Source organism: Aethalodelphis obliquidens, unplaced genomic scaffold (assembly GCF_003676395.1).
Source record: "Aethalodelphis obliquidens isolate GAN/ISIS:26980383/991018 unplaced genomic scaffold, ASM367639v1 scaffold56, whole genome shotgun sequence".
Taxonomy (NCBI): domain Eukaryota; kingdom Metazoa; phylum Chordata; class Mammalia; order Artiodactyla; family Delphinidae; genus Aethalodelphis; species Aethalodelphis obliquidens.
In genome coordinates this window covers 3213037-3234497 of record NW_020838000.1, presented here as the reverse complement: position 1 = coordinate 3234497, position 21461 = coordinate 3213037, and the positions used below count along the sequence as shown (strand labels likewise).

The window sequence follows — 21461 nt, the reverse complement described above, 5'->3', positions numbered from 1 at the left end:
TGCCTGTTGATCTTACATCCAGCTACTTTGCTAAACTTTTATTAAATTTAATAAATTGTGTGTCGATTTGGGGAGGTTTTTTCTGTGTACATAAATACTGCAAATGCCAACAGCTTTATTTCTTCCATCCCAATCCATAAATCTTTTGGGTTTTTTCCTGTGCCCTTTCATACCTTGATGAACATGAGCTCTAATACGGTAATGATTAGAAATGGATATAGTGGGCATCCTTGTCATGTTCCTCAGTTTTTAAAGGGTGTGCTTTAATATTTTACCGTTGAATATATAGTTGCTATGAGGTTTTTGGTATATGCTTTTTATCAGGTTAAAGATGTTTCTTACTATTCTAATTTTGCTAGGAGTTTTTATCTTAAATAGCTATCATTTTTAATAAAAAAGCACCTATGGGGTGCTTTTTCTGCACCTCTTAGAGATTATCATTTTCTTCTACTTTAATGTGTTATAAGGTAAATTACAATAATAATTTTCTATTATTAAACTATCCTTGCATTCCCAGAATAATCCGAACTTGGTTATGATGAATGCTTTTTTGGATTTTGGGTTTTTGTGGGGGGTTTTTTGGTGTCACCATACGAAAATGTTCCATAATTATTGACTGTATACTTCATACCTGTGACTCATTTATTTTGTAACTGCAAGTTTGTACCTCTTAATCTCCGTCACCTGTTTCTCTCATCCGCCAACCTCTCCTCCCCTCTGGCAGCCACCTGTTTGTTCTCTGTATCTGAGTCTGTTCTGTTTTCTTACATGTATTCTTTTGTTTTTTAGATTCCACATGTAAGTGAAATGATGTGGCATTTGCCTTTCTCTGTCTGACTTATTTCACTTAGCATAATACCCTCAAGGTCCATCCATGTTGTCCCAAATGGCAAGATATCATACTTTTATGGCTCAGTAATATTCCATTGTGTGTATATGTATGTACCACATCTTCTTCATCCATTCATCTATCGATGGTACTTAGGTTGCATTTTTGTATTTTGGCTAGTGTAACTGATGCTGCAGTGAACACTGGGATGCATATATCTTTTCAGTTACTTTTCAAATTACTGTTTTAATTTCTTCAGATAAATACCCAGAAGCAGAATTACTGGACTGTATGGTAGTTCTATTTTTACTTTTTTGAGTAATCTCCGTACTGTTTTCCATAGTGGCTGTACCAATTTACATTCTCACCAACAGTACACAAGGCTTCCCCTTTTGTTCACATCCTCGTCAACACTTGTTAATTGTTGTCTTTTCGATGATAGCCATTCTGACAGGTGTGAGGTGATATCTCATTGTGGTTTTGATTTGCATTTCATGATTAGTGATGTTGAGCGTCTTTTCATGTGCTTGTTGGCCATCTGTATGTCTTCTTTGGAGAAATATCTGTTCAGGTCCTCTGCCCATTTTTTAATAGGTTGTATGTTTTTTGATGTTGAGTTGTATGGGTTCTTTGTATACCTTGGGTATTAACCCCTTATTGAACGTATCATTTACAAATATCTTCTCCCATTCAGTAGGCTGCCTTTTCATTTTGATGATAGTTTCCTTCACTGTGCAAAGGCTTTTTAGTTTGATGGAGTCCCATTTGTTCATTTTTGCTTTTGTTTCCCTAGCCTGAGGAGACATATACCAAAAATATTGCTAAGATGTCAATCTTAGATGTCAAAGAGCGTACTGCCTTTGTTTTCTTCTAGGATTTTTATGGTTTTAGATCTTACATTTAAGTCTTTAATCCATTGTGAGTTTAATCATGTATATGGTGTGAGAAAGTAGTCCAGTTTGATTCCTTTGCATGTAGCTGTCCAGTTTTCCCAGCACCATTTATTGAAGAGGCTGTCTTTTCCCTATTGTATATTTTTCCTCCTTTGTCACAGATAAGATGCATGCTTTTCTGATATACGGCTCAACAATGAATTTTTTTGTAGATATGAACTAATTTCAAAATAAGAAAGAAGAGAAATCTTTGTTGGCAATAAAATCTTCTCAAGCACTTTAACAGGGTTTCCCACTTTGCTACAGGGTGTGAGGGGAATTTCTGGCTGTTAGATGTACATATTAGCTTGATGGGGCAAGAGGAACACTGGAGCTAAACTATAATCTCACTTTGCCTTCTGTTACCCTGGGAGAATTAACACAGTTAAGTTGACTTGTGTGGGCCTTATTTTCCTCAGTGAGTTTCTCTGCTACTGGGGGACGTATGTTTGCTGCTAGTAGCCATGTGGCTTCCCCTTGCTTCACTGTTAACCCAGCATCATCATCCAATAAACATTTACTTACTAGGCACTGAGGACAAGGCAAAATCTGTTCCTCAAAGAACTTCCAGGGAGGGATGGAAAAAGCAAACAGTTACACAACACAGGTATAAAACAAAAGGATGCATCTTATCTTCTATAGACCACACTAGTTGGAGGGTGTGGGCGTTGGCCAGGAATCTTTGGATAGAGAGAGAAAAGAAGATTCAGATGGGAATGATACTTGAGCTGAGTCTTATCAATGATGAACATTTACTGATCTCCATGAACCTCTTTTGTGTTCTTAGTTAACAAAGGATTAGGGTATTTTCTTTCTCCAGTGTCCCTTGTAGCTTTGAAAATTTATCTTTTTGACACTGTATCACCCTTTTCAGGATCCCAGAAATAGTTTTATGCTTTATCAAACATTTGTGCTCCTACCTCTGGTCTATGGTCCTTGGAATCTTTAGTTTCATAAGCTTAGGGTTATGAATGGCAAAACAGAATCTTCTTGGTTCTGTTTTATTTAGTAATACCAACATATTCCATTTATAGAATCCTGATGATGTTGACAAGTGACTCCTTATGTAGAATTAATCTATTAACTTCGGTGTGTTTTTATGGAATGGCTCAATTTATTGTTACCGTAAATAGATATTTTTTAAATTCCAAGCTTTATATGATCTCTAAGCACATTTTATTTGTATGTCTTATTTCAGTGCTGGACCCAAAGGAGACAACATTTATGAATGGAGGTCAACTATATTGGGACCCCCAGGATCTGTCTATGAAGGAGGGGTGTTCTTTCTTGACATTACCTTTTCACCAGACTATCCGTTTAAACCCCCCAAGGTCAGTATGAAATATTCATCCATTTTTAGCAATGTGTTCTGTTGCCTATATATATATATATATATATATATATACATGTGTGTGTGTATATATATATATACATATTCTTCAGTGTACATACCTAGGAATTCATGTCTGTTCTCTTAGCATAGGCAACGTCCCAGGGCTGATTGTATGTAAATGGAAGCAGAATGTGAAAAATTGTTTATTCCCTCACCCCAGCCCTTTACGCATACTTCGTTGCTTTTTTTCATCCTTCCTCATGTCGCCTTTCTGTGGTACATGTTTGAGTGTAACATAAGACAGCATGTTATGGGTGGAAGTAGGGGCAGAGGGTGGGCTGGTGCCAGCCCTAGAGCCAGGGGAACCAGGCCTGACCTGGGGGCGAGGGAGCCCACCACGGCCAGGCTTCCGGCTCCAGCTGCCCATGTGAGTTCCACATGCACTAGAGCGGAGAGTGTGACCCACAGAGACTGAGAAATCATGTCAGGAAAATGCAATAAAGAAGAATTTATAATAGTCCATTAATTAAAATGATGGATTAATGGAAAGCCACACATAAATGACTGAAGAAAGTGTAAGAGCAGTGTCATCAGAACATGGGCGAATTTTCACTTACTTAAGACAAGATTATATCCTTTAAGAATTCTTCACATAACTATCTACTGCCTGTAAGTCGGTCATTTGATGACTTTAAATTCATTCTCTTTTTTAATTTTCAATTTATATTGGAGCATTTTTGATTAACAATGTTGCATTAGTTTCAGGTGTACAGCAAAGTGATTCAGTTATACAGATGCATGTACCTATTCTTCAAATTCTTTTCCCATTTCGGTTATTAGAGAATATTGAGCAGAGTTCCCTGTGCTCTACAGTAGGTCCTTGTTGGTTATCTGTTCTAAATATAGCAGTCATTCTCCACTTTGGAAAGGAAAAGACCCAGAGGGCGTTGACTCTGTCTGTTGGCCACCAAGCAGAATTCTTATTTCATCTGGCTTGACTTCTCAATGTAGAGGGAAGTAAAACCTATTTGAGTTGTCGGTTGGAGTGCACAATTTAAAAAGCAAGACTCAGACTAGACCTTCACCTTCCTGTGATCCCCCTCCCTGGCTCCTACCTCCCCTCTTTTATTTTCCTCTCTCTTCCTTTCTTCCTTCCCTTCCATTGAGGTTTGGATCTTGTTTTGATATCAAAGCAAAAAGTAATAACTACTGGGCTTCCCTGGTGGCGCAGTGGTTGAGAGTCCGCCTGCCGATGCAGGGGACACAGGTTCGTGCCCCGGTCCGGGAAGATCCCACATGCCGCGGAGCGGCTGGGCCCGTGAGCCGTGGCCACTGAGCCTGCATGTCCGGAGCCTGCGCTCCGCAACGGGAGAGGCCACAACGGTGAGAGGCCCGCGTACCGCAAAAAAAAAAAAAAAAGTAATAACTATCATTTTACCAAATAGGAAACCCATGCACAGAGAAACTAAGTAACTACCCAGCATAATCCGAATGATATCAGGATTGAACCCAGGAAGTCTGGCTCCAAAACCTGTGTTCCTTACTACATTGCACAGTACATTTTATCCAAGATGACAGAGCTGGTGGCACTGGGACCCCCCAGGGCTGTATTTGGTCGGTTTTTAGTGATGAAGCCCCAGTATTACTAATCTTTATTTTCTCCTTTTACTGGGTGGGAACCTTACGTCTTCCCTTCTACTTTGGACCAGCCCATAAGTCATCTGGTTTTACCTGTTGCACTGCCGGTGACGTGAGGACCTTTCTCTGCAGCCCCATCAGTTACGGAAGCACAGGTGGTGAGAAGGAGGGAAAACTCAGGTCAGGCAGTTGTGCTGCTTATAAGCCTGGTATGGTCTGTTCTATGGAACATACATCTCACAAAATGCGTGGGCTTCTCCAGCTTCTGCATGACAGAAATGTGTAGATTAAACAAACCAGGAGGGAAAACGGATTCATAGGTTAGATAAAATAATTCCGTTTCTGAAAAGGCCTCCTTGATGGACTTGAAGCATCGGCCAAAACTAACAAGGTGGAGTGTAAACGGCTCAAGGTATACTGTTTCATTGAAAATTCAGAAAGAAATCACGATACAAGATGGGAAAGAGAGACTTGCTTTATTTTCATATAAATAAAATGTGTGGCCTTCTGACTGAGTACAATTCTGTGGGAACTTGAAGTTCTTGAAGCCTTAAGGAGATATTTTTAGGAGCACAATCTCTGGAACTCTGAGCCCATCGGATGGTATCAGGAGTGCCTCTTTGCCTTCTGAGCTCTTCATTTTCAGAAGGACAAACAGGAATAAGCTGGGGAGGGAAAGAACTATTAGCATTCTTGAGTTTCTTCACTGGATTGGGCGTCCGCTGTGTGAACCCGTCTCTCCTCCAAAACACCCTAGTAAGGCTGGGATGTTCCCTTTCACAGAGAAGGGGCCTTAGATGAGGTTTGGAGAGGTTTTCTAATAATATACAGCCAGGGATCTACTGAACTTGGCCTCCAGGGACCATGTACTTCCCACTGAATTATACATAGTTAGCCTGGAGATGTTTACTAGGAAAAATAGGACCTAGGAGGAACGTGATAGCTGTTTTCTGATGTTTCAGAAACTGTGTGGGGTTAGACTTGCTCCTGGATGGCTGAATGGGACAAAAATAGAAGCAGAAGGGTGTCAGTTACAGGGAAGCAGATTTCGATTCCACGTGAGGAAAATCTGACCCATCGCGGACAGTCTGTGTTTGAATAGCTTTGCCTCTGAGACCAGGCTTCCCTTTCCTGGGAGTGTTCAAAGAAAAAAGCTGAATTAGAACGTCTCAAGAGTACTGCCAGAAAAAAAACTAAATCCCTCCAGTGGATAAATTTGATTAGACAATCTATTAGGACAAAGAAAAATCAAACTTTGGTACTCAAATTATCATTTAAATGCACATTTATTAGAAACCCATGGGAAGTTTTCAAAGCAAATTATCACCACCTACTTTATCAGTTTTGGAAATTGGATTTGGTAAACAGAGGTGTTACTCTAAAGGGGAAAGTTTGCGAGTGTCTTGAAAGCTGTTCACTAAAACAAAGACGTACTAATAATTTGGAAGTACCATGCCCATCCTTTCTAGTCTCCTGTTACTCTAAATAGTCCATATTTGTGATTAAGTTTTGTTTATTTCTCTGTTTCCTTCATCCTTTGCTCTTCTTCCAATAACCTTAGGCACACACTTTGACTCATGCAGCACTTTCCGGTGCTCTGAAGAATGAACCAGGGTAGCTGTAGGTGTCAGAGGGAATCGTTGATGAGAGCAGAGGTTCACAAATCAACCTGATTGGCCACTAATCGTTATCAAATATCCACCATAAAATGAGTCTGTTGTGCCGTTGAATCCACGAGATCCCTTTTCCCAAACTCGCAGACTGGGAATCCTTACTGAGAACTTTTAACTACTGTCGTGCTCAAATCTGTCACTTAAAGGGCAGTGGAGTGGTTTGGATGCCTCTCCTTGCCGCAGGGACTTTCTGAATATCCCACACTCCAGCACCTAATTTTTCACACTTTCAGAGGAACCATTCCAATAATTCCTTCCAGAACTCACCTAACTTCTAACAAGGCAAGCAAAACACATTTTTCACACAGTATGTAATGTTCATTACACTTAGTATGCTAGTTTTAAATCAGTCAAGTACTAGTTGTACTTTCCAATGCTGTATCTCAGTATGATTTTTAGTCCACTGATTTTTTTATCTAATCAATATGTTTATTGCCTCTTCTACTAAATGCACGGTATGTCTGTTGGTATGATACTGGTAGTTGTCTCTGATGCCAAGTCTTTAGTTGAATACTTAACCACCAGTGATGTCATTTCTCTGAGAAAATATCCGTTTAGTGAAACTTTATCCAGGAATAATATATATATGGCCAGAAAGAAAAGCATAATACTCCCATGACATTGTCTGTGGAGCCTTTAACCATACTCAAATACTTAAAATATTTTTGATCAAAAAAAAAGAAAGAAAAGCATAATAAATCACTGGTATGTCCCAGAGTCCTTTAATACTGTATTTCTTTTTCGGTGTAGACATACATTTTAATGTTATAATTCAGATGTCTATTTATTTGTAAAGTAGGAGTTGTTTTATATCTTATTGGGTATTACATTTGCACACTCATATCATAGATAATTACTCCTGTGCTCAAAACCAGCACTTTTTAAATAGTCTAATGTGTAAATATTTTTCATGTGTACTTGAAAAATTCAGAAGCAAAATAATGGAATATGTTTTATTCCTATAGTATTTTTTTTTCTGCTGAAAACGCTTTGAAAAGATTGTGACACACTGTGTCTGGTATTTCGTATCTTAGAGATTCTGATGACACACATCCTAAGGATAAGGGGTCTTGTTAGGTAACAGGTCAGAGCTGTGTTTTTGTGGTAGAAATACATAGACATAGCCTATTCATAATTGGCTTTTTCTGTCTCCCTGTGGATCTGGGTATTTTATAAAATAAATAAATAAGTGGGCCTTCTACGTAGATCTAAGAGTGGGTCGGTAGAAGGATCAAACGTGCTTGTTGTTTATTTTTAGTATCTCGGGCCACCTACACCCCAGTGAGATGCACTATATTGATGCTCATACCTGTTACTGGAAAGCATTGTTTTCGTGGTAATGGCAGGACAGTATCTGCCAGTAGGTATTTTCCAAAAAGGAATGATAAAATTTGTGCCTAGGATGTTTAAAAAAATAAACAGAAAACCCACAGGCATACATATTTGTTAGAGGAAAAAAGCATGTTAGTATTAGCAGTCTCTAAAAGCTTTTTAGAGTGCGTTCCTCCGTTACAAATTGCATCAAATACAATTGAAAATAAATCTTAACTTAGAGATCATTTCAGAGTGTACTGTATGCTTTATGGTTTGGTTTTGTTTTTTTATGAAATTAACTGTGGTTTGCTTACTAATGAAAAGTCAGTTAATAGGAGAGGTATTAATTGCTTTCACAGAATGAAATAGATAATTTAGATCCGTTAGATTTTCAAAATTTTCATTTTCTTAAATTGGTAAGTCGAGGCTAATTGTGAATAAAGTAGCTAACTAGTTATACAACAAGCAACGATACCCAGCATTTGAAAGCCAGAGAGAGATCTGAAATTAAAGTTCATCAGGGATTTCCATAATTTTATTCTAACTAGATTATTATTATTCACTTGCTTCTGTTGTTGTTGCTGCTTCTGCCGCCGCTCAAAGAAGAAAGCTGACAGTGTCCCCCAGCATTTTCAGAGAGAGCAGTGGTTTACACGTGTAACCACATGTGCTCATTCACTCTGGTCTTGGAGAGAGAGCACACAGTTGTCATGGAGCGACATGAATCCACTTGTTTCTAACCTGCGTTCGTACATTCATATAAAGCCTGGCCATGGATCAGGTGCTTTCACACGGATTGGCTCGCCTATTTGGCATGTCCAGTTGAACACCCAGCGATCAGGTCCCAAACCAGACTGTTGATGACACAACCCACCCGCCTCCTGCCAATCCAGGTCCTCCAGTGCCCCCACCTCAATGTATGGGAACTCCATTTCTCTAGTCGCTAAAGCTTAAGACCTTGAGTCTTCTCACACAGCCTAGCCAGATCCCGTCTCACCAGCTCAAAATAAATATTCAGCATAAACCCAGATCTAACCATTCAGTAATACTCTTTCTAGTAGTAACACTCTGGCCCCGGCCTCCATCAGCTGCTTCCCTCCCCTGGATTACCGTGGAGTCTCCTATGTGATCTCGCTGCTCCTGCCTTATCCCTCCTGCAGTGTGTACCCCTGCATCAGAGGATCCATTTAGAGTGTGAATCAGAGTACGTCCATCCTTGGCCTAAAAACTCTCCATGATTCTCCCCTCACTAAGTAAAAACACGCAAGACCTGACAGAATCATGCTGAAATCGCCAACTGTCACTCTTGGTTCCAATACTCTAAAGCAGGCTCCTTCCATGGAGCCTTGGCATTTGCTCTTCCTTCTGCCTGCATTGTCTTCCCCCAGAAACTCACGTGGCACACTCCCTGCCTCCCTGCAGGTATCTGCTCAGTGTCGCCTTCCAGGGAAGGTCTCATGTGACAACCCCCAACTTGCCCTACCCCACCTGCAAACGTGGCTTTTCTCCATAGCACTTCTCCCTCCTGGCATCCTGTGTTTCTCTGTTTATGAGTTGGTGATGCTACCCTTTCTCTAGTTAGCATGTAAGCTCCACGAGCACAGGCACTTGTCTATGTTTACGTCACTTCTGAATTCCCAGCACCTAGAACAATGCCTGGCGATCCTGTAGGCCTACAATAAAAAATGTGTTGAATTAATTTAATCCATACAACTTTGCCGTGGAGATAGCATTTACCCTCCCACACACACTTCATAGATCAGAAAACTGAGGCCCGTGGAGGTCACGTGGCACACAGGTCACAGAAGAAGTAGGTAGCAGAACTGGAGTTCAAACCCAGTTCTCAACTGAACCTTTCGTTCCGCAGGTATAGAGAAAATTTAAATGCCTTAAATCCTGGAAGAAGGCACACCTGTTCTTGGATTTTACACTCTGGTATAAATTCACTATATGAGGTCACTCTCTAAAACAGGTTTTTGGGAGGGAGATGAAAGAGGTGATCCAGGGAGGGAAGAACGCTACGAAGAGATTCTGAGTCCCTTGCAGTTTTGCCAAAGACACCTGGGGCTCTTCACCAGTGAGTTCCTAATTAGCAGACTCTGCATTATTAAATCTGTGTGGAACAGTAAATACTGATTTCTGGATTTTGCTAGCCCTAAGCTAAAGGAGAAGTCATTTCCTAGGTATAAAAGGAACATACCTCAACATACTAAAGGCCGTATACAACAGACCCACAGCTAACATTATACTCATTGGAGAGAAGAAATTGAAAGTGTTTCCTCTAAAATCATGAACAAGGCAAGGATGCCCACTCTCACCGCTCCTATTCAATATAGTCCAAGAAGTTCTGGCCAGAGCAGTTAGGCAACACAAAGGAATAAAAGGCATCCAGATAAGAATGGAAGAAGTAAAATTGTTATCATTTGCTGATGATGTGATCCTGTATAGAGAAAATCCCAGAGAATTAGTCAAAAAACTGTTGCAGTTAATCAATGATTTCCGTAAAGAGACAGGATGCAAAATCAACATACAGATATCAATTGCATTCCTTTACACTAATGATGAAGCATCTGAAAAAGAAATAAAGAAAACCATCCCATTCACAATAGCATTAAAAACAATGAAATACTTAGGAATGAATTTATCCAAGGAAGTGAAAGACCAGTACAATGAAAACTATAAAATTTTGCTGAAAGAAACTGGAGACACAGACAAATGGAAAGACATCTCATGTTCATGGATCAGAAGAATTAATATTGATAAAATGGCCATGCTACCCAAAGCCATCTACAGATTCAATGCAGCCCCCATCAGAATGTCAAAGGCATTCTTCAGAAAGAGAAGAAACAGTCCTAAAATTTGGGCAGAACCATGAAAGATCCTGAATAGCCAAGAAAGAATAAAACTGGAGATATCGTGCTCCTGGATTTCAAACTATACTACAAAACCATAGTAATAAAAACAGTACTGGTACAAAAATAAGCACATCTACCAGTGGAACAGAATAGACATCCCAGAACCATATGGTCAACTAATATTTAAACAAGGGATCCAAGAATGCTCAATGGGGAAAGGATAGCCTCTTCAACTAATGGTGCTGGGAAAACTAGAAACACACAGAACGATGAAATTAGACCCCTGTCTCACACCACTCAGAAAAATCAACTCAAAATGGATCAAAGACTTCAACATAAGACCTGATACCCTAAAACTTGTAGAAGAAAACATAGGGAAGAATCTCATCCTTATTGGTCTTGGCAGTAATTTGGGAGACACAACACCAAAAGCACAAACAACAAAAATCAACAAATAGGGCCACATCAAACCCACAAGCTTCAGCACAGCAAAACAGACAAGTAACAAAATGAAAAGACAGCCTACCAAATGACAGAATATTTCTGCAAAGCACATATTGGTAAGAGGTTAATGTCCAAAATATATAAAGAACTGTCAATTCAATAACAACAACAACAAAAACCGGTTGACAAATGGGCAGAAGAACTAAATAGACATTTCTCCAAAGAAGATACGCAGATGGCCAACAGGCATGTGAAAAGATGCTCAACATCACCCATCGTCAGGGAGATGCAAGTCAAAACCACAGTGAACTATCACCTCACACCTGTCAGAAAGGATGTAAGCAAAAAAGACAAGAGGGCTTCCCTGGTGGCGCAGTGGTGGAGAGTCCGCCTGCCGATGCAGGGGACACGGGTTCGTGCCCCGGTCCGGGAAGATCCACATGCCGCGGAGCGGCTGGGCCCGTGAGCCATGGCCGCTGAGCCTGCGCGTCTGGAGCCTGTGCTCCGAACGGGAGAGGCCACAACAGTGAGAGGCCCGCGTACCGCAAAAAAAAAAAAAAAAAAAAAAAAGACGAGACAAGGTGCTGGTGAGGATGTGGTGAAAAGGGGTCCCTATCTGGTGGGAATGCAGATAGGTCCACCCACTATGGAGGTTCCTCAAAAAATTTAAAAATGGATTTATTTACCATATAATCCAGCAATCCCACTTCTAACTATACACCCAAAAGAAATGAAAACAGGAATTCAATGCGATATATGCACCCTCATTTTTATCACAGCTTTATTGACAATAGCCAGGATACAGAAACAACCCAAATGCCCACCAATGGATGAATGGATAAAAAAAGATGTGATACATATACACAACAGAATATTATTCATCTGTGAGAAAAGAAAATATCCTCCCATTTGTGACAACATGGGTGGACCTTGAGAACATTGTGCTAAATGAGATAGAGAAAGACAAGTACTGAATGATCGCACTTATACGTGGAATCTAAAAAACATTAAACGTGTGAAAAACAGTAAAACGGTGGTTACCAGAGAGGATGGGGCTGGGCGGCAGGGTAAGAGTAATGGTGTTTAAAGGTACAAACTTGTAATGAGTAGTAAATAAGCCATAGAGATGCACAGTATAATGAATATAGACCCAATATTGTATTATAATTATACAATTGATAAATATAGCTACATCGGCAATCACGTTACAGTATACAAATTTATCAAAGTAACACATTTTACACCTTAAACTTATACAGTGTTACGTGTCAAATTTATTCAAATAGGTAGGGATATCTAGAGAGAGAGAGAGAGAGAGATGGATAGATGGATATATACATACATAAATGGATGGATGGATGGATAGATAGGTGCATAGATCGATAGATGATGGATGGATAAAGTAACTACTTTTCTATGTGGAGACCCTGATCCTGGCCTGGCTGGTCTTCAGCGTTGCTCAGTTGAGCTGGCAGGAAACTGGGCTCTGCTCTGGCTCTGGAACTCCTCCAGGGACCTGCCAGGGACCAACTTCCTCTTCCTCTGCTGCCAAATTACGCATTCCCTGGAGGGACTCCTTTACTCCTTCCCTTCTCCCTCATCTCTATCCTCAGCCTTTTCACAACGGTGTCGCCACAGGCCTGAGCATCCTCAGGACTGTTAGCACTGAGCACCGCCTTTTGGTCTCGTGGCCCGTCTGGTACCACTGCCACTGCCCGACACACATGCCAGCTGTTGTGTGTGCCCTGCTCTGGGCCCCGTCCCTGCTGAATGTTCTGGGGGGAAGTGCTGGGGCTTCCTGTGTTGGGGTTCTGACCAGGTTTGGTGTCCGGTGCGTGATTCCGTCACTGCCACGTGGCTGGTTGTTGTACTGGTGGTTCTCTCCAGGTCCGGCCTGGCCCTGCTGTCGGGGTCCTCTGTAGCCCCCAGCAGATGCGGTGACCAGGCTCCACGTGGTCATTCCACTCACAAGGCTGATCTTTCTTCTCTCCCGCCTGCCCTTTGGCTGTGCCGGATTCCGAATGATTCCAATCTGCTCTTGTATTATCTCAGAAGGACCAGATGATCCTGTCTCTTAACAGCAGCACCAACCCCATCATTGGCTTTTTCTTTGGCTCCTTTAGGCACCCGAGGCATCAGAGACTCTCGGGTTGGTTCTCCAGGGGACTTTGGAGGACATAACTGGGGTGAGGAACAGTGGAGGAAGCCTTCCTCAGGAAACCGTGGAGATTTCAGGAAACAGGTTCCTGCAGTGATTCTGTATCAAGCAGGGTTCCGTCAGAGCAGTGGTACAGCTGGTTCTCCACATCCACGGAAATACTCCAGGATCTGCAGTCAGTTGAATCCACAGATGCAGAGCCCAGGGATGGGGAGGGCCAACTAGGAGGGGCTCGAGCATCCTCGGATTGTCAGGTACTCCGGGAGTTACTGGAACCCATGCCCTGTGGCTACCGAGGGAAGACTGCTTACTCATAGGAGAGTCCACGTACAATTGCGTAAGGAGATATATATGTATCTGTAGGACCCCACACAGCGGTAGGTTCTGGTTAAATTGTCTCTGGGAGGCTGCTGTCTGATGCTAGAGCTTGAAGTCTGCAGGGCAAGCCAGGAACATGAGCTAAAACCCACGAGAACCGTCGGGAACTCATGTCAGTCTCTCATCGCCTGCGGTTGTGATGATACAGGAGTTCTGCAGAAGAAGGTGGCTCCCGGCACCATCGAGGTAAATAAATACTCCCCCAGGCCCGGAGTCGGAGGAGCTGAAGGAGTGTCCCGGGGAGGGTGGAGCCCTACGCCAGTGAGATGAGCCTACAGAGAAGCAGCAACAGCTATGAGCACCCTGATGCCCCGGCACCAGCCTTCCACACGTGGAAACCATCTCTCTGCTCCCTTCGTTCCAACCACCAACTCTTGCGCACAATGCCTCTTGGTGCCCACCTAACCAGACACAGGTATAGAAGGGAATTCTGCGCAGCGCAGTTCAGCCTAACCAGGTTGGCACTTTTCGGACTCATCCCCGTTTACCATTGTCAACTTGGCGCCCATAAACACCTCATTAAACCCCACTTAAGCCAAACAAGATAATAAAGCAAAGTCAAGCTTCTCCCTAACCCTGACACCTACACCGCACACACCTGAAACATAGCATTCATTTTCCTAAAAGAGGACACATCTTTTCATGTGCTATACACCATTTATATATCTTGTTTGAAATGTCTGTTCAAGCTCGCTATCCATTTTTATTGTTGTTTGTCTCTTTACATTGATTTGTTGGCACTCTTTATATATTTTAAATAAAAATTCTTTGTCAGATTTATGTAGTTCAAATATTTTTCCCCAGTCTGGGACTTGCCTCTTCATTTTTGAAATATCTTTTGGTGGGCAGAGGTTTTTGTTTTTTATGTACTCTATCAAATTTTTTATTTTATGGTTAGTGCTTTATGCATTCTGAGAAACCTTTGACTACTCCCAAGGAAGCAAAGATACTCTCCAATATTTTTTCTTTTTTTTCTTTCTCTTTTCAATTTAAAGGCCTGCCTTTTATACTGACATTACAGCTTTTTGCCATTTTATTGTTAAAATGTCCTTTCTTTTATGAAATTACAGTCCTTGTAGATTGTAGATAGTAGATCCCCCTCCCACTCATCTGTTTATTTTCCAATTTTTTTTACAGTATCATAATTTTGGCTTTTACACTTTAATGTATGAGCCATTTCAGATAAATTTGTGTGCAAAATTTGAGGTAGGGGTCAAGGTTCCTTTTGCCCCATACAGTTATCTGGTTGTTTCAGCACTGCTTGTTGAAAAGACATTCTTTCCCCCCATCACCTCCATTGAATTATTTAGCCCCTCTGTCAAAAACTAGCCTTTATAAGTATGAGACTGCTTCTGGACGCTCTTAGTCTATTCCAGAAATCAGCAAACTGTAGCCTACGGGCCAAAGCCAGCTCACTGCCTGCTTTTGTAAATAAACCTTCAGTGTAACATAGCCATGCCTGTTCATTTACGTGTTGTCTGGGGCGGCCTTCCTGCTCCAGCACCGGGGTTGAGGAGTTGTAAACGAGACTATATGGCCTCAAAGACTAAAATATTTATTATTTAGCCCTTTACAAAGCAAGTTGGCTGATCTCTAGTCTATTCTTAAACCAACACCCACCATTCTGATGACTGTCGCTTTGCACTAAGTCTTCAAATCAGGTAGTATATGTCCTCTAACTTTGTTTTTATTTTTCAGGATTATTTTAGCTACCCAAGTCTTTTGCATTTGCCTAGAAATTTTGGAATAAACTTCTCAATTGCCGCAAAAAATCCTGATGGGATTTTGTTGAATCTATTAATTAATCGGGGGATAATTGACATATTAGAATAGTCTTTGAATTAAAAAAGTAAAAGAAGTCATTTCACAGGTCAATTTCATACTCAGTGCCGAAACAGCCTTGTATCCTCAGTATCGTGACTGGGCTATTGCTTACATTTCATGAGTCAGTAATTTGTCTTTTTAGTTCGTTCTCCTTTTTCATAAACCTTTTAAAAATGCTGTGCTATACTTTAATGTTGTGAGAAATTTCAGAATCAATGTGGTGAATAAAAATAGAGCAAAACAGTGGTCATTGTCTTTCTGCTTTTAAAACAAGGTACATTGTATCCATCTGTGTGTGCAGCAGCTGCCCCAGCTACCACCAATATAAGAGTTACTGAAAGTAGGATTGGATTTTGTTTGTTTTGAGGGCAAGGAATACCAGCTTTATTTGTTCTAAACCAAATATGCCCATAAGCTAATAGGAAATCAGTCATTAGGCTGACAGGAAGTTCAGTTTAGTCACATTTTGGGTGGATTCCTTTCTCCCTAGCTTTCCAGAATCCGATGCAGTTACAAACTTTGGAGAAAGACTTGGTTTTCCACTGTCTCCTCTGAAATGCTTATTGCCCAAGCCAACTTAATCTCTTCAGATTGGATCAACTCAACCACCGACACCTTTGCCCAACTCTGATGGAGCTGGTGTGTGATCAGCCCCTCTGATATCTACCATCCTCCCCCATCAGAGCCTGGCCGTAGATATGGGGGCTTCGAATAAGGGTTTTGCTATGTCCCTCCATGCTCTGGAATTCCTTCTCTGTGGAGTGTGCCCGCCTTCCAGATGGGAGTCGGTGTTTGTGGATATTACTGTCAGCATATCTGGGAGAAGTGGGCAGGTCTACATCTCTTCACAAAGGTTGTTCTTCTACAGGGAGGTTAAATGAACAAAGGAAACTGGAGTGAGACCTTCGGATGTTTGGAGAACAAGGAGTTCTCTTGCCGTCACAGCCAGGGAAAGATGGCAACTCGTTTATCAGAGAGATTTTTCCAAGAAAAATTCACAGATCTAGACAAGTGACACCCTCTCCTCATGGGTTTTCTGAAAAGAAAAGGGTGGAGCCGCTTCAGGATGAAGTTTTCAGGATCCCAAACATCAAAGGATAGGGACCCACTAGTCCCAGAAAACAGCACTGGGAACTCTGAAACACTATGACCCATGGAAAGTTCAAGGACAGAAGGATGATGTTGAAGGAATAGTATGGTTCTGCGTGACTGCGCCAGAAGCAACTTCGAATTGGACATTTTTCCAACCTTGTAGGAAAGAGCCCCTGATGGGACCAGATCAAGACATAGAACAGACACCCTGGGTTGATTAAATGTCTGTCAATTTTTAAACAAATCACATCCACTTGAGAAATGGGATGGGGAAATGGTATTCTACGTGTAAGAAAAAAACTGTAATCTCTACTTTATGTAAATGTGTTACTTTTGTTTGGATCGCTATAGTATGTTATTTTGTTCAAGTTTGGGTAGAGTGGGGAGGTCTGCGTTAATTTTTAGGACTTCCAGCCAAATATCACCCCATTATAGCAAATGATCACGTTTCCTTGATTTTTTTTTTCCTTAGAGTTGAAACCGGATCTCTTGATGAGATAGCAGCCACTCAGAGATTTGCTCAAGCAGGTCCAAGGAAAATTAGGGAGAAAAGAATGTTCTCAGTTCCCAGTTGGTCAAGATCAAAAAGTCAGTATGTAATTATGACTTGTCACTGAGTTAGGGGAAAGATATGGTCAGCTGGCCCTTGGAGGTGTTATGCAGGTCTCACCCTGCAGAGCATAAGAAGAAACAAAGTCAGAAGTTAAAGCTTGTAAGTGAAATAGATTGAGAATCAGACAGTGACAGTGATTTATTCATACGGGTGTAGCTATTCTAAGCAATCGGATACATTCTTCTGATGGTATCAGTATATCGGGAGAAACTTGCCAGAATTTCTCAGAAGTTGGTTGCTTTTTAAAACGTCTACTTTAAGACTAATTTATAAAGCAGAGATTCATTGAGCCCTTACTACTTTCCAGGCCCTCCATATATAGACATGAGTAAGAGGCACCCCAGGAAGCACGGAGACAAGGAAGGAGAACAGTTAGGGGCTTTGTTTCCAATTCTGTTGACATTATGATGGTCGTGGAGCATGGGGTACTGGACATCATACTGTATTTTATACTAATGTTATACTGTACTTTTGCATTCATTATCCCACTTGGTCCTCTCACTTTGAGAGGCAGGTTTCATTATCACAGGAAGCTAAAATTGAGATTAAATTATGTGATTAGGATCACATGGCTAATAAGTGCCAGGGCCGGGATTCAAACTCCTGGCTTCCTGATTTCCAGTCCATCACTTTTCACACCTAAAGTAGCTGAGCTGTGCTGAGCTGTGATCTTGCTAAACACACAGTAATTCAGTTTATTGACAACAGCCATACTTTCCATCACCCCATTGCATTCTTTTACGTAGTTAATGGAGAACATCCTTTTTGCCTTTCTTTCTCTGGAGAATTAGGTTAGATATGGGGTTTTGTTTTGGCATTTGCCAAGTTATAAACCTGTATACGTACTGTATATTTATGTTTCCTGTCTACTTGGCTACCAACTTATTTTAAACTCTGTCCCCATAGATTATATAAAACAATAGTTTCTACAACAAGGTAATAATACACAAAGAAATGTGTTTGTTTCGGATTATTTCCAGTTATTTTCTTCATTTCCACACTTTTTCTTATCTTCCTTCTTTCTCAATTTAAAACGTCACCTCTTCTTTAGTGGTTTGTCTTTAACCAGACTATTGCATTTTTTAAAAACAGTGTTAAATAGGTGATATGCATATACACAGTAAAAAGTTCAAACAGCACAAAAAGTGTGCAGTAAAACTGTCTTCCTCCCCATTGCCTGGCATTCATTCCCCTCCCAAAGACATCATTTTTTTTCTGCATTTGCTTTTGTTCATTTACCTTCAAGATTCTCCCCTATTCATATATGTAGATCAGCTCCATTATAATGATATGTTATTTCATTGAAGGAATGTTCATAGTCTACATAACAGGTTCCCTACAATGGGCATATAGGTTATTTCCACTGTTTTCCCATCACAAATAAGGCTTCACGGACTATCTTTGTACTTGCTGTCTTTCTTGTGTAAATATAGCTGTAGGACAAATACCTAGAATTTCTAGATTGTTAGAACAAAGGATGTATGGATGTTCAATTGTAATAGATATTATCCTTCTTGCTCTCCAAAGAAGTTGTACCAAGGTTCTACTCCCAACTTAGGTGCGTCTGCCTTTTCCCTACATCCTTACCCAGGCAATGTGGCACCACCAAATATTTGACCTTGACCAATCTAATAGATAAGGAAGAACGTTTAATTATAATTGCATTGCTCTTATTATGAATGAGAATAATACCCTTTCATGTGTCTGAAGGGGTTGGCCTTTTTCTTATTAAATAAGAAACCTTGGGCTTCCCTGGTGGCGCAGTGGTTGAGAGTCCGCCTGCCGATGCAGGGGACGCGGGTTCGTGCCCCGGTCCGGGAAGATCCCACATGCCGCGGAGCGGCTAGGCCCGTGAGCCATGGCCGCTGAGCCTGCACGTCTGGAGCCTGTGCTCCGCAACGGGAGAGGCCACAGCAGTGAGAGGCCCGCGTACCGCAAAAAAAAAAAAAAAAAAAGGAACCTTATAGGAACCTATGCTTTTGGGAGTTCAGATGATAGTTAGCATTTTTTAGCAATAAATTATTTATAATTAAGGTATGTTCCTTGTTTTTGTAGACATAGTGCTATTGCACACTGAATAGACTACAGTATAGTGTAAACATAACTTTTATGTGCACTGGGAAGCCAAAAAATTCATGTGACTCACTCTGTTGTGATGTTTGCTTTATTATGGTGTCTGGAACTGAACGCACAATATTTCCGAGGTGTACCTGTATAAAAATCAGGGCAATCGCATTAAGTTTGCTCACAAAAATGTTCGAAAGCATCTTCTTAAAGCAGTACGTAAAACTTCAGTTCGTGAGATTACTTCCATGAAATTGCATTATCACCGTGGACCAAATCTGTAAGACAAGTTGTTGAAGGGGAGATACGTTTTTACCTTCCTCCGTTTCTAGAGGAAGAAAAGCTAAATAACTATAGCAGTAGAATCTTACACTGCAGTATCTCTAACCAAAAATACCTTGTTCCTCCACTAAGCTAGGTATAAAATAAGTAAATGTGTATTATAACAGTCAACAGTGCTTGAGAAAATACTCCTCCTGCATTATAACGAAGAACTGAAGAGTTCACTTAAAAATTTCGATAGTGAAAATGTGATAATAATTAGAAATTTGGATAAAACGTGAAATTTACTCTTGTATCCTCTCTTTTTAACCTCTTTCATGAATTGATTCTTGTGGTCAGTGAGGAATAGAATTACTCCTGACCAGGCCAAAAATATCCCACCATGTGACTATAAAGTATAATACAGGTTTTAAGTACCTATCTGAGAAATAAATTGTCTTAATTTAATGTTTTACCACATCTTAGAAGGTAAATCCATCCATCAGTTGGAGTCATGGGACCTCTGATGACATGTGTCTTTGGAAACCTCAGAATTTGTCAGCGAGGCCGATGTAACCACCTTGCTGTGGTGAGATGTTCTTACTACTAACAGGAGGCCGATTGCTTTGTCCTTTTAACCTACACATCACTAAAACAGGGAGAAAAATAATGAAAACCTGACTCAAATAGACTTTTAAAGAAAAGTAAATTCTAATATCGTCATGACAAAAATATATGAATCTTGTTACGAAGGGAAAAAAAGGCAGTTTGTTAGTCATTTTTACGTAGACAGCTCCTATTTTTTAATTCTTCGTACTGTTTATTTGAAGTAGACACAAGGTAATAATATGTGTCAGACTTCTGGAATGTCTTTCAGTTCTGTTTTCTAATTTGAAGAATTTATTCTTAATTCTAACTCTACAATTAATATTTAGACTGTTACAGTCTCTACTGATGAAAATATTAATCACAAGACTTTGAAATTTGCCCTAAATCAAAATTTGAGCAACAACACATTTCCCGTTATCAACTTTACACATCTGTCAGGTGATACCCGCCCCCACTACAAGGCTCTGTAAACCTAACTGTTGGCATATCAGAAGTTCTCACTCAATTGTCATTTTTAATTATGGTATGTATGGCCTTTTAAAATGTAAATATTCTATATTTTCATTTCATTTGCTTACTGAATAAATACATGTTGACATTCTACACACCCCTGTATAGGATAAAAATCAGTATCAGATAAAATCCTTGTGCTTAAGGACCTTATATAAATTTGTTCCCTTTGTAGATAAACATTCGTTGTTAGGCCATCTACCAAAATTCATTTCTAAAAGCTTTATTTAACTATGCATAGTACAGCTATCAGTTTTGTTAAATGAAGTTGGCACTGTTTATAAGAAAGCCACGTATATGCCGTGCCATTGTTTGCTTTTAAAAGGTAATATTTGTTATGTCACAGAGGCCAGTTTTCTACAGTGCAGAGTTGAATGTTGCAAATTACAGGGAAAGGGCCTCGAGGTTTTGGGTTTTTTTTTTAAATATTTATTTATTTAAATATTTATTTGGCTGTGCCAGGTCTTAGTTGCACCATTCAGACTTCTCAGTTGCGACACGCATGCGGGATCTGGTTCCCTGACCAGGGATCGAAGCCCGGCCCCCTGCATTGGGAGCGCAGGGTCTTAACCGCTGGACCACCAGGGAAGTCCCTCGAGTTTTTATTTAAGATACTACTTCAGAATTTTTTCCAGGGATAGGAGATTCAGGCAGCTGGAATAGAACATTAGAAAATGGGAGGGTATTTTTCACACACAATTCTGAATCATTGCTATTTGACTTCATTTTTGTTGCTGTTATCTCTTCTAGCAGATAGATTTCCACACGGCCTTAGGGAAAATTAACCTGTTGGTTGTTTTTAAATTAAGGTACAATTTATTTTTTTATTGAAGTATAGTTGATTTACAATGTTGTGTTCGTTACTGCTGTGCAGCAAAGTGATTCAGTTATATATATATATATATATATATATATATATATATATATATATATA

The 21461-nt window shown here is 40.4% G+C and overlaps 1 protein-coding gene across 7 annotated transcripts in view; it reads left to right on the top strand.

Moving 5' to 3' along the window:
• The window catches only part of UBE2E2 (ubiquitin conjugating enzyme E2 E2), a 366525-nt gene that overhangs the window by 269342 nt on the left and 75722 nt on the right, over window positions 1-21461 (top strand). For 6 of the 7 annotated variants that reach the window (XM_027086525.1, XM_027086520.1, XM_027086527.1 and 3 more), the window contains one exon: window positions 2960-3092. In XM_027086525.1, the coding sequence (XP_026942326.1) occupies window positions 2960-3092 (133 nt within the window). Of the gene's footprint in view, window positions 1-2959; window positions 3093-13141; window positions 13259-21461 lie in introns of those variants that run through there. The other variant, XM_027086523.1, reaches the window with a different exon arrangement.